Source organism: Anser brachyrhynchus (assembly GCF_964034855.1).
Source record: "Anser brachyrhynchus genome assembly, chromosome: 9".
Taxonomy (NCBI): Eukaryota; Metazoa; Chordata; class Aves; order Anseriformes; family Anatidae; genus Anser; species Anser brachyrhynchus.
This window is the reverse complement of record NC_137703.1, coordinates 5453656-5467178: the sequence shown is the minus strand read 5'-3', so window position 1 is coordinate 5467178 and position 13523 is coordinate 5453656. Positions and strand designations below refer to the sequence as shown.

Here is a 13523-nt window from a genome sequence, read left to right as displayed (position 1 = left end):
CAGACAACACACAAAACACAGCGATCTTTAGTTGCTCTTTGTCTGAAAGTATGCAAATATTTATTTTGTGCATCTCTGGTATTCTGTGACAGTAGTTTTGCTTGTTTTTCCTGCAGAACCAGTTCTTTATTAGCTGTGCTGATGACAAAGTTGTCTGGAACAAGGTCGGCGATGCAATTGCTCAGAGGATTCTTAAAGCGCACAGGTAACCTCGTCTTAACAACACAATGAAAGTCTGCCGGATGCATTTACGCAGTGTGGTTCAAAATAACATCTTAATGGACACCACACTACAATAGTTTTTCCAACACACAACCTGTGTGGGCAGACATCTACTTGCTTTTGCAGCAGTGAGATTCTTCAGTGGTTTCTGTGCTACCGTGCTACCAGGAAGGTTTTGGTTTTTGACCTACCCTGAAGCATATGTGTTTTGAGCGATGTAACTTGTTTGAAAAGCAAGTCGTTCATGCTCTGCAAAGGTCACACCTTTGCTGCAGAGCAAACCAGCCTTGGCCCGTATGGTAGGGCAAGTTAGTGGATGAGGAGGTTGAACTGGGACGTGTGGGATGTGCCACTTACTTAAATTATCTGTAGAGAAGATTGCTTTTAAATTGGGGAAACAAACACATGTCTAGGGTTTTACTGCAGGGTTCAGCTGTTGTTGGAACCACTTCTTCTGGTAAGTGCTGGAGGATATTTACAACCTGCAGCCACTGCAAGGGGACTGCAGCTTGTTCCTGGATGGATCAAACCCAGCTGCGTGTTAGGCACTCCTGTTGCATGAGAATGCCTAACCCCGTGCTGAAGTGAATACCACAGGCAGTGGCTTGTCGTCGCTTTGATCCCGGACCACCTTGCTTAAGGTTGCTCGTCTGGAGCCTGTCTTTAAGATATATGTGTGTCATAGTCTAAAACTGTGTCCTGGTCTTGCTGGGCTGATACAGAGAAAGCTCCCTGAACTGCTTTCTTTTACCTCTCACATGCTGCTGTGCCGTGCAATGATTGTTTTTTCCATGTAGCTGTGCAGAGCTCTGCGGGGCCTGCGTTCTCGGAGGTGCTCTCTGGAGTCTCAGAGATTTCACTCTCTTTGGTGCTTGCGCTTGGAAAGTCCCACTCGGGTAAAAGAGGCCACCCCCAGACAGACAGCAGCTCCTGCCTCTGAAACACCGCGGTAGCATCTGTAAGGCCACACGAATGCAATGAGACAGGCTTTATTCAGAGGTGCTGTGCGAGGATAAGCACTGTTCAGACTGGCAGAGCATGGGTGTTATCTGCTATGCCACTAACGACAGGGTGGAGTTGCCTGCGATCCCTGAGCAGCAATGCACAGCCCAAATAATTGAAGCAAGCTCAGGATGAAGGTGGATTTCCTCACCCAGGGTAAGTGAGGAGTCGTGCCAGTGCTGGGCAAGTTGTGAAGCAGTGGGAGCAGTGCAGTAGGAAGCTAGTCCCGTAACCATGGTCTGACCAGGCATCAGGGTGGGTCGGTCCAGAGAGCAGCTCCGTGCACTTTGGTGTCCCCCTGGATGGAAACCACTCTGGATTTTGTGCCTGTGGGAGTGGATTGCCACAGGCCTTTTTCAGCAATTGTTTTTAACAATGCTGCTGAGGTAGCAGCAAATTCCTCAGGTAATCTGAGAAGATTTTCCTCTTATATAAGGTTTCTGCGCAGGGAATCATTCTGTCCAGAAGTCAGAAAGCCTAATAAAAAAGGGGATTGTGCAGATTCTTCAGTGACACATTTTCAGATGCAAGGCTCAATTCACTTCTTTATTGTTCCAATTTTATGCCAACACCGTGCCGAATTAATGTTGGTGATTCCTCACCAAATACTGTGCACGCTCCCAAGTGCTTGGCATTGCCAAAGGTTAAAAGTAAAGGCAGTCCTAAACATTTTGTATGAGATGCACAACTTCCAAACTGCCAGGGGAAAGTGGCGTAGGTGACCCACAGGTGCTTAATGCTGCAGTAAGTTTTTTAGCCAAGCTTGTACTTTTCTTCCTCTTCTAGACTAAATATTTTGTAATGATGCAATTAATAACATTCTTTTCTGGGCTTCCTCCCTTTTTTATGGGTGGATCTTTAATTTCTTTAATAAACATGGTGCTTAGACAAACAAGCAGCTTTGTGCAGAAGGCTTTTGTCGCTGTATCGCCCTCGCAGTACAGACAGCCTCAGACCCACAGCCATTTGTGCGGGTAAGGCCGCCTCGCCTGGGCCCGAGGTGCGCTGCCAAACGAAGGCCTGCTTGCGGGACGCCGCACAGCTGCGGGGAGGTGCTGGAGAAATGAAATAAAATTCTCTATCGTCGGAGGCCGCAGGCAGGGCAGGCTGGGGGAGCGCCCGGCGGGCCCTGCTCGCCACCTGGCGGCCTCCACCAGGCCTCCGTGGGTGCGGAGCCGCGCAACCAGGCCGCAGCGTGGTCTGCAGCCCCTCTGCCAGCACCCACCGAAACTCTTCTGGTGTTCCTGACACCTGACAGTGTTCCTGACACCTAAAAGCCAGCATGGAGCGGGCACTTTGGGTCAGGTGTTGGCTTCCTGCCTGTCGTAGCTGTGGGGTCTCCGCTGCCGGGCGCCAGGCTGCGCCAGTAGCGGTGAGGCCCAGCCGTTGGGGTGCTCGGATGAACTTTCCCAGTGGCAGGCACAATCTGCAAAATAATTAGCGTGTCTGTCCCGTTGTCTGAAATGTGCGTTATCTTTGTCAGGTGATGAAGCCCCAAACCTGGAAATGCGTTTCACGCTTTGCTCCCTTACAATTTCTCTAGTAGCCTTGGACAGAAACCAAGCCAGTCAACACAGAGAAAGCGAGACCAAGCGGTAAAATTTGCAGGCTAACATTTTCCCCAAACTGTCCCTTCAGGGAAAACAAGCGTTTCCGAGTGTACGTGGTGATCCCGCTGCTGCCTGGCTTTGAAGGCGACATCTCGACTGGAGGGGGCAACGCGCTGCAGGCCATCATGCACTTCAACTACAGGTACGCACGCTGCCTGCGGTGGTGGGGCCGCCAGAGACCCCCCCCAGTCCCTTCTGCATGATGTGGACAGCACGTTGCTCGCCCCAGTATTGCAGGCTCCCCTCTACCCCTACACAAAACCCCAATTCCTGACCCAGTAGCTGCTCCCTGCATGCACTGTGGTGCTGTAAAACACATTTCTTTTCCTTTCTGCTCATGAAAACAGTTTTTTCACCTTTGAGGTCTCCACCCTCCCGCCCAATGCTCTTGCTCTCCTATAAGCAACTTCTACTGTGGTTCCTCCCCAGGGCTTCAGCTCTTTTATTTTTTATTTTTTTAATGAGATATTGGCTGTGGCTTTTTCAGACCAGCCGTACTCACACAAACTCCATGCATTTTGCAGACATTCTGCATGGTTTGTTTTTTTTGAGGTCCCCTCACACCCAGCCCTGCGGCTCAGACTGTAGCAGCCCTGCTTCAGAAGGCAGAAGTGCTTCCCAGTTCATACACTGATGGTACCAACTCTTTTAGGAAATGAGCAGTCCTTGATACATTACCATTTGTATGGAAGGAATGTGCGCTCTGTAAGCACCATGTTTCTTCTGCTTGCATGGGGTATTTAAAAAGCATCTGTGTTTGCAATTTACCTCCCTGGGTTCTGCTTCAGCATATGCCATTGCCTCTAGACACAGTGGCGCTCACGGCTGCCTACCTTCTTTCCAGGACCATGTGCCGAGGAGAAAACTCGATCCTGGGCCAGCTGAAAGCAGAGGGTAAGAGCTGCATTCCTCTCTGTTATGGTCATAGGCTGCTGCTGTTGGATAGAGGCATCCGTAGCTGGGATCCTCCAGTTGCAGCATTCGGTAACCTGCAGCAGCCGGGAGCGCTGCAACCCCAAGTGATGGGGAGAGGCTCCCTGAAAGCTTCCCTGCCTCCTGCAAAATATAAATTGGGCAGCAAGGCCCTATCTGTAGCTCCTGGCTGGGCACAGCTTGTTCTTTTTACTGCTAGTAAAATGCATGCTAGTTGTAGCTGAGGGGTCGGGTTTGGGTTGAGGCATCACGCTGGTGGGCAGCACTGCACATGATGAGCTGGCGAGCGACCTCAGCCTCTGCAGCACCCCAGCGCAGAGGTTCCTTAGGTCGTGTGAGCCTTGGCTGGCTTTCAGACCTTGTATTTGGACGCAGCCCCGATCCGGAGGAGGGAATGACCCCAGGGAGGAGCACGGCGCAGTTGCAGCTGCTCAGGATCCTGTTATTTGGAAAACGTCCTGAGCTGGGCCACACTGCTGGGAGCGGCGAGCCCACAGCTGTACCCTGCCCCGGCACATCCCGGCCTGGTTTTGCCGAGGACGGACCTGCCTGCAGAGCTCTGCTTTCCGTCCGTTTCCTCCAAGGGCACCCGCCTGGATGTGCTCTGGTGGGAATCGGCACCGTGAAAAACGGGTATCGCAAATGCAAGAGGCATCCGTAATGCTCGTTAGTTCTGGTGCTTTGTGTAAATCCGCACTGCAGACAATTACACGAGGACATATTTTCCATACTGTGCGTGGGCAAAACACCTGCTTATAACCTCCTTTCTGCAGGCCCTGCAGAAAAACAGTCGCAGAGTCCAGTTATTTTAAGGTGCTCGTATCAGTTGGGAGTACTTGCGTGCTGCATGAGGGAGGCTTGGGTTACTTCTCACCAAAGTGGTGTATCTGAGCAGGCAGCAGATCAGAGAGCCCACAGGTGTTTTTGAAAGTCTATTTTTAAACAAACATACTTCCAATACCTGCTTATGTGTTTTTGTAACGCAAATTGCTAGAATTAATGTGTGCTGTTCAAACAGGGCTTTACATCAAGAGGATCTTTTTCTGCTCTCCTTCCCCCTCTCACGTCCCATTGGTTTTGTTCTCTCTTCGTTCGCAGTTGGAGATAAGTGGATCAACTACATTTCATTCTGTGGACTCCGAACATATGCAGAGTTGGAAGGAAAACTGGTCACTGAGCTCATCTACGTTCACAGCAAGCTGCTTATTGCTGATGACAACACGGTCATAATCGGTGAGCGGGGCGCTTGCGGGAGGGCCTGGTACCACTCCATCCACCGGGGTTTTTCCCTTAGCCACGTGCCCGGCGTGGGCTGCGATGCTGTGTGCTTTCCTGTGTTGTGAGTTCTTTCTTGTGAAACATTTTACTGTTAAAAAACAAACTCATAAATTCATCAGGAGGGTGGTAGGTAGGAGGGAGAAAAGGATTTGGAAAGCTGTCGTTTAATTTGTTTTTCTAGAATGGCTTTAAATCCCCGTGTAGCAGTTAAGAGAATCCCAGTGCAGGGAATATTGTCCATCTGTCTTGTATCAAACTCTGCTCTAGCAGGAAGACTTGTGAGACTTGTCATCTGTTCCTTAAAGAACAGAATGTGCCGTGAAATTTGGACGGTTTGGACAACATGTGTCATTTATCAGCTCCGTTTCCTAAGAATGGGGAAATAGGTTCTAACAAGTAATAGCTATCATTTCGTGTCTCTGTTACCATATTTATTATGAGACCAGGAAGCAAAGACAGGAGACCTTGGGCTCCAAATTGCACATTGCAATAGAAAAGCAGAATTTGAGTCTGTTTCTTTAACAGAACCCTTTCCGATCTGTTATCTCAGCAACGAGAACTTTGCCAGAGAACAATTCCACACCAGATTTTGCAAGAGTTGAAATGCTCCCCTCACTCAAAGCAGCAGCTCAGCCCTTGTCTCGGATGACTCGTGCTTAGGTTTGCTCCGCTGTTACCCTCCCAGGGGTCAGCTCACGTCTCTGGAACGCCCAGCATCCTGGGGGTGGTTTTGTTCCTGGAGCAGGAGCAATGTTGTTGTGAGCGTGATGGCCCAGGGGCCTGAGACAGCTCCTTCCTTCTGTTCTCCAGGCCTGCGGGCTGCATTTTTTTACCACACGTATATCCGTGCCATCTGGTGAGGTGATGGGGAGCTGGTGAGACTGCACTTACACCTAAAAAAGAGATGGAGGTGCATGGAAATAAAGTTCAGGAGAGGCTGTCAGGAGGTTAGAGCACTGAGGGAGCTTGGCTGGTGTTTCTTCTGGCAGTGTTAACTCCCCGTGAGAACGCTCAGTCGCAGGGAAGGCCAAATGGCTGACCGGTGTCTGGGGGCTCTTGCGGAGTTCAAGGCCGTGTCCGGACGTTTTTTGTTGTTGGGTCATTTCCGTGGGTTACTGACCTGCTGGCTCCTGCCTTGGAGAGGCAGAGGGGCTTCCAGGCCCCTGACTGCTGGTGCTTTACTGCACTGGCAGTGACTAAGCTCTCAAATCCCCCAAAATTCCTGCCTTCCAAATGCAAATGGCAAACTTCCCCTCGTTACATCACTAAAGGCGAGGGTATTTACCCAGAGAGCCCTTGTGCATCAGTGAACTTGTCATCCAAACCCAGACCTTTGCAAGCTGCGACGTCCTTCAGCAAAAGCATCCGGGAAGTTACAGAGAAACTCAGCTTTTGAAAATTTTGGCTCTGTCTTGGCTGTGATTTAACCTTCTTCCAAGCTTGAAGCCTGCAAAAATGTGGTCTTGCCTTTCCCCGCGTCCTGTTTCAGTAAGGAAGCCCTCGGGTCGGGGTGAGCTCTGGCATCCCTTACTCCCAGAGCTCCTGCCCTGTGCAGCCTGAACCGTGGCGCTGAGCAGTGTGATGTAGGTGACACTCATGAAGCAGTTGTGTCAGTTTTTCTCTCCTCTCAAAAATAAGTGGAATTCACTCAGTCCAGCCCTCCACCTTTGCCTGGCACGGGAGGGGCTGTAACCTTGGTGCTGTCTTTGTGCTTTATCGCTTACATCAGGAGTGCTGGGGTGGGAAAGCAGCTAAAAATTAGGCTGGCAGCGGGTTAATGGTAGGTAGCGGAGCCACAGCTGTGCCCCCATGGAGACGAAGGGTGCGGGTGCTGCGGGGCAGTGGGGGGGTCTCACATGGCGCTGGGGTGTCACCGTCGGTTGTTCCCCACCACCAGGCTCTGCCAACATCAACGACCGCAGCATGCTGGGCAAGCGGGACAGCGAAATGGCCATCATCGTGCAGGACACCGAGACCGTGCCCTCGGTGATGGACGGGGAGGAGTACAGCGCCGGGAAGTTCGCCCAGTCCCTGCGGCTGCGCTGCTTCAGGTGGGGCGTGGGCAGCAGCCAGGGCGCGCTCAGGCTCACGCCTGGCCGAAGCCTTTAAAACCAAGGGGGCTGCTGCTGTCTGTGCTGTAGCATCACTGGGCTGGGATCTAACCTAGTGTTCTGCTGCTGCGTTCCTAGAGCTAGGCTTTCTCCTGCCGTTCCCGTCCTTGGCTCGGCAGTTTGACTTACAAATCGTTTTGCTCAGGGATTTCTCTGGGAGCGCTCCTAAACAAGACAGTGATGTTTTGCCTCCAGATCCTGTTTTCACACTGCCTCAATTTTGGGTGGTGGTGTCTCTTCGTAATGGAAGTTTGTTCACTCAGAGCGACCATCTGGCTGACAACACAGCCGGTTTTTCATTAAGACCTTTTCCTCCTCCCCCCCTTCCCCTGTTTCCCATCTGCACAGAAAGAAAGGAGAAAATCAGGCAGCGTTAAGGCTGAGGACACTTTTCCTTTCTGGGCATGTCTCAAGACAGGGAGCGCCCGGAGCTTTGGCTTGGGCAGGCATCAGTCCCTTCCTCTTCTCTTCTCAGGGTTGTCCTCGGCGGCTCTGATCTCAATCCAGACCACCAGGATCCCGTCTGTGAGAGATTCTTCAAGGAGGTGTGGATCTCCACAGCAGCTCGCAACGCCACCATCTTCGATAAGGTGACGCCTTGTCCCCTCGCAGCCGGGAGGGCCAGGGCAGCAGGTCCGGCTCCTGGGGTGGGTCAAATGAACAAGTAGGGTCAGTGAAATGCAGTAGCTGGGAACAAGAAACTGGGCTGCGTGCATCCTCGCATCACCCGGGTGTACTTCCTTACTTCTAGCTGGCCATAGCGTAACTGGAGTCAAAACAATTTTTACTTCTGGTTTTTAATGACCTTTCGCAGTGATCAGAGAAAGCCCTGGGCTTTCCTCTCTGCATGCTCCAACCATGCCACAGACGGCAGCCGTACCACAGATGCACCTTGTCCCTCCTCGCTCTCCAGGCTGTTAATTTAGTTGCTCCCATCCGGGCAAATATTTGTTGGATGTTTTGGTTTCTTTTGGAAAGCCCACGTCGCGGTGTTTGCCCTGCGCTGACCTGTCCCTTCTTTCTGTTTCGCTCAGGTGTTTCGATGCCTGCCCAGTGACCAGGTGAATAATTTAGCCCAGCTGCGTGACTTCATCAACAAACCAAAATTAGCAAATGATGATCCTGCAAAAGCAGCAGAAGAATTAAAAAAGATCCGTGGGTTTCTAGTGCAATTCCCCTTCCGCTTCCTGGAGGAAGAGTACTTGCTTCCCTCCGTCGGAACAAAGGAGTCCATGGTACCCATGGAGGTGTGGACTTAAGAAGATGTAGACTGCTTTACATTTTCAAGTCTGGTTCTTTAGAGACAAGTTGATGAACAATATGTGATTTCTGAAAGCTGTTCATTGCGAAGGGCGGCAAAAAAAGACCTCCACCAAGCTAATGTGCCTTTCTGAAGGATTTTGGTGGAGGAACTGCAAGCAAATCAACACTAGCAAAGGAGAAGAGGGGAAAGACTTGGAAATTATGGCAAAAAAAAGAAGTTTCTTGTCTGAAGGAGTTACTTCTAAGACACGTTCCGAGCACCTTAAGGATGCAGGCCACTTCCTGGGATAGGAACCAAATCCTAACTGCTGTTGTTACCACTGCCAGCTGTGTACTGTGGTTGCGTACGTTCCGTGATCGTGCTGTGGCTGCGCAGGAGTCGTGGGCTGCGTGTGCTTTCTCAGGCTTTCAGGTACCCGTGCATCGGCTCGCCGGAGCCCCTCACCTCGCCTCGTACGCTGTCCGAGCCCTCGTGCAGCTCGCCACGAAGCGCTGCCGGGGGCTGTCCGACCATCTCAGCTTGCCAAGCACAGACATTTCATTGCTTAGATGGAAACATAACGAGCAATCTTTTATCAGAATCAGTATTTTGGTCTCTGCTCCCCTCTAGGTGGGGAGAAAATACTGTTTTTTTTTACTACCGCTAGAGCAATCAGCATGTCTTACACGTAGCATGGCACCGTGTAGGCCTTGGCAAAGGGCAGCCTCACTGGAGCTAGCTGAAGGTGCTGGAAGTCAGTGGCATTTTCTGGCCTTTACAGAAATGCAGCACATCGGTTTGTATAAACTGTGCCTGAAGGCTTTCTTCAAGAGAGAACCAAGTTTTAAACTAAAAGTCGTAGATCTCTGGAGCTGAAGGAGGACAAGGCGCTGAGTGTGATAGGGAACAGAGGCTCAAAAGCCACCGTGGGCCATGCTAAGCTCTGTGCTCTGGGCCCTTTACTCATGCGTTTGTATATTACCCAGGTAGGCTTCTCTTTCCGTTCCTTTCCCTCGCCATTTAAAAGAAGGGAAAGGCCGCTGAGCTAGAGGTGAAGCCTCAGGCCGGCTGTGCTCACCCTGAGCTGACACATCACTTTGCAGACTGGGTGAAGGCAAGGGGAAGGGGAGCATTTAGCAAAACCTCGTCTCTGATCTACTTTGTTAATACACCAGCCACAATCTTGAGCCTGGTCATGCAGGATGTCTCCTCAATACAGGTGGAACTCCGTTTCCAAGCTTTTTTGCACCTCACAGTATAGCGAAGCAGCGATTTTATTAGGCATCCCTTGGCAAAACACTACTGTCTTGGGCCAGGACGTGGCTTGGTGGGTGCCACCCTGGGCCTTTGCGCCGTCCTCCGTCCCACAGTGAGCTGCGCCTCCCAGTTTCATGTTCAGCACCAGCTGTGGTGCTGGGAGAGGCGCTCCCCAGCGGCGCCACGTCAAACACTAAGAGAGCAGGCTGCTAGGAATGCCTAACGGGAGCCTGATCTGCAGAAGTGGGAGCTGAGCTCCTCTGCCGTGTGTGCAGCCAAGGACTGCCTTCGCTAGCGGGGCTTGGTTGAGGTCTGACCTGTGTTCCTACGGGTGCCCAGCCCTCCTCAGTCAAAAGCCCAGCTGATCTGCCATTTAATTCAGTTCATAATCAAGTTTCTTTTTTCTATTTTGACTCTGCCAACAGTCTCACCTGTTTTTAACTGGAGAGGAACCACACTGGTCACCCAGCTGTCTTCAAAACGTAGCTGGCACCACATTTTAGCTGATTGTCTTTTCTGCCTTCAGAAACCTAAATAGGCACCGGGTAATTCTGCATGCTGCATCGCCTGCATAAGCAACGCACACCGACGTTTCTCCAGGCAGCCCAAGTTTTAGCCACTTCCTACAGTTCCCACTTTTTTATGCTTGTGTTTTGTAGATGCAATTGCAAATTACTCCTTTCTGTTTGGTGAATCTGTGGTCCGGTTAGCCTGTTGGGAGTGCATGGGCAGCAGTTTGTGTGATAATCTTTGATCCAAGGGACTGATGCTTTTGGCCGGCATGCTGCTAGCAGATAAGTACATTCCCTTGATTTTTTTCCCTTAAAAAAAAATCAACCTGGGGGTCACCCCCTGCAGAGCCAGAGCAATATGCCATGCCTCGACCATTTGCAATCAGAGGAGATCAAAGGTGTCTTGTTATTTCACATCAATGCTAGTTCAGAGCTTTTATCTCTTGATGTGTTTTTAGCTGGTTTAGTTTGAACAAAGCTGCTAACTTCAAACAATTATAGCCTGTCAGAACCATTCTAAGTCACACAGGTCTGTAGTCATAGTTGAAAAGGAAGCATTCAACCCCGCCACCATACACGTGAACCTTGCAGTATGAGGCTCCTGTCATCTTCTAAGTGCTCTTATTGTCCCCGTCCCCATATTAGCGAAGTTTCTTATAATTGTTAAATTATACTTACATTGTCTTTTAAGGTGGCAGCAAACTACTGGGGCTTTGTAACTCGGGTGGTGTTAATGGAGTGTGGCTCTGCGGGCCCTGGACCGCTGATGGCACTGGATCGATGTCCAGTGGATGCTCGGCTCTGCACCCTCGTGCTCAGAGCTGGCAGCGCCCCGTCTGTCCTCTGCTGCCCTCCTCAGAGAGCCGGAAGAGTTCTGTTTCTTATATTAAGAAGCCTGTGAGTTTTAACACCTCGAGAGAGTTGATTTCTGCACCTGAACAATCACTACTTGGCAGTCCTTAATGCCAGAGAGGTTTTGCTTTTCGTACCTTCAGACTGCAGAGGATGGCTCGCAGACATACAGTACTGTAACAAGTGATGTGGGTTCAAGCACTAGCAAGCCTGGAAACACAAACTGTTTCTTGTGGCATTTATTCCTTAGAACTGCACGAAATGAGAGATGTTTCTCCCAGGCTTCGGCTTTATTTTGTAGTTGAACCTGAGTACAACACTTCTTTTTTTTTTTAATTTATTCCTTAATATATGCCACTTCTGGAACTCACACTCAGTATTGTATCTTCGTTTTTAATTTTTTTAAATATTCTCGTATTTTAAAATATAGATACTGTTGTATAAATGTTGGACTGGATAAATGTCTCACTGTAGAACTGATGCATGGTTTAAAACTGAGGGATAAATGTCATCCTATGTTAAGGACTTTACTAAAACTAATTTGTCAGAGAACTCGAGTGCTTCAGCTCCTGGTCTCAGCCTCAGCGTGCTGCTGCTGGACGTGCATGGAGGCAGCCTTCCGTGGCCTGACCTTGTTTGCAGCTGACTGATGTGCTAACGGAGTCCCCAGGCTAGCAAGTGCATTTGTCAGCTCTTATCCCAAGCAGGTGCCTTTCAGCTAGCGCGAACACAGGACGTGTCTGTTGGCATTGCAGTGGGACGTCGCTTTTTCCAGTGGAAGTGCTTAGCGCAACCAGAAGGCGAGCAGCCCAAGCTGGCCGGCGCTGCTGCGGCAAACCTGCTTCCCACCCAGGGCAGCCACCGCCGAGTTCACCCGACCTGATGTCGCCTTTGCTGGATTAAGCCCCAAACACTCCGTTTTCATTTCTTTCGATCATGTTTCACAAAACAATTTTCACAATCCTGGTGCTGGCCCTGGGGGGGACCTCAGGGTGGGTTTTGCCTAGCTAACGGTAATAAGTCACGGTATCTTTGCTCCTTCCAAGGAGACAGCCAGGCACAATCAAACTCTGACTTGGTTCGCTGTTATTTCGGTGTAACAGTTGCTCTGTGCACTCATAGCTGGGACACCCTGGGCTTGTAATCCGTGCACAGCAGCTGCATTTACGGACCGTGGAAAGCCGTCCGAACGGGCCTTTAGATGAACGCCTCTTCCTTCTCCTCCTGCCCAGTGGGAGGACCCAAATCTGAGTCCACCTCCATCAGCTGCCGGGCTGCTGCTCTGCCTTCCCAGCACGAGGGACGCGGCCTGTGGGATGTGCTGGAGGCCGAGGCGAGGAGAGCAAGAGGCCTCCGAACCGGGTAGATGGTAGAGGCTGGCATCTCTTGGGTGGCCGCAAGACTCGAATGCACACACATTTTGTGGCGCTCGTGCTGCACGTTGGCTGGAATGGACAGTCCCTGTCGCACAGCTGAGATCCTGCTGAAACCAGGAGCTTTGCAAAACTGAGGTTTAAACCAGGAGCGTAACGCCATGGCAGTATAACGCCGTGGCGGCGTATCAAGTTAAACGTGTAGAATTAAGGTAAATCCAAGTGGAACACACACTGAAACTGTGTATCAGACCACTGAATGCAACGATCCTCTTTGGTTTTCTTTTTTTCTTTTTTTTTTTTTCCTGCCTGCTTTCTTGTTGTATTTTCAAATCTTTGTGATTATTCTGGTTTTAGTCTCCAACTGAGTTTTCATAAAGTGTCCTAGATGTAAATAATTAAATAACTTACCTTTTTCCTGACACTCGGGAAAAGAGAAAAAGTGCCAGAAGTCACAGTTCTGGGATTGTTTTTCTAAATTGTGTCTCTAGCAAAACTAATCACCAAAATGAGAGCTTCCACTTCAGGTGTGAGTGCAGGTGTCCGTGCGTCTCTGCCTTCCAGTGGTGCCGTTGTGAACACTGACTATCCCTTCTGTGAAGGCTGCTGGAATTGAGTTTTGTACCCTTGTTTCTGCTGATGATTGCTTTCCTTTCCACTCGGTTTGTGTTTGGTAAATGAATGTGTATTAACGGACTGAAAATACAACAGACCATCATGTGTCAAAACACTCGGCTGCAGTCTCGTTCCTGCTTGTTTGGGGAATGTGGCCACATCTGGCCTGGGGGGCAAATTCTGTCCTTGCCAGGCATTGCTGCCCCAGCTGCTGAGCAGCAAGAGCTGATGGGAAAAGGCCCCAGCGTCCCCAGAAAAAAAAATAAAAAAAATAAAAATAAAAATAGGGCTGGACAGAGTCATTGGGGTTTTTCCAGGAGAGAGAAATTACTGAAGTAGAACAGCACAGAAATAAAATTGGACTTCTTGAAATAAGTAAATAAATAATCCTGTTTTAATAATCCAGAAGCATTATGAAAGGCACAGACAGAAACAGTCCGTCTCCAAAATAGAATTAACTTTCCACTGTCCCTTTTAACTTTCAGTAAAGGAAATTCAACATTGAGAGAGGAAAA

At 50.1% G+C, this 13523-nt stretch overlaps 1 protein-coding gene across 8 annotated transcripts in view; it reads left to right on the top strand.

The window, feature by feature from the left end:
* PLD1 (phospholipase D1) overlaps positions 1-13121 on the top strand; it is a 117092-nt gene extending 103971 nt beyond the window's left edge. For all 8 annotated transcript variants that reach the window (XM_080604224.1, XM_080604223.1, XM_080604221.1 and 5 more), the window contains 7 exons: positions 117-205; positions 2863-2976; positions 3679-3728; positions 4866-5000; positions 6943-7096; positions 7632-7746; positions 8191-13121. In XM_080604224.1, coding sequence (XP_080460350.1) covers positions 117-205; positions 2863-2976; positions 3679-3728; positions 4866-5000; positions 6943-7096; positions 7632-7746; positions 8191-8415 — 882 coding nt within the window. In that variant the 3' untranslated portion in view covers positions 8416-13121. The remainder of the gene's footprint in view (positions 1-116; positions 206-2862; positions 2977-3678; positions 3729-4865; positions 5001-6942; positions 7097-7631; positions 7747-8190) is intronic.
* The last annotated feature ends 402 nt before the right edge of the window (positions 13122-13523 follow it).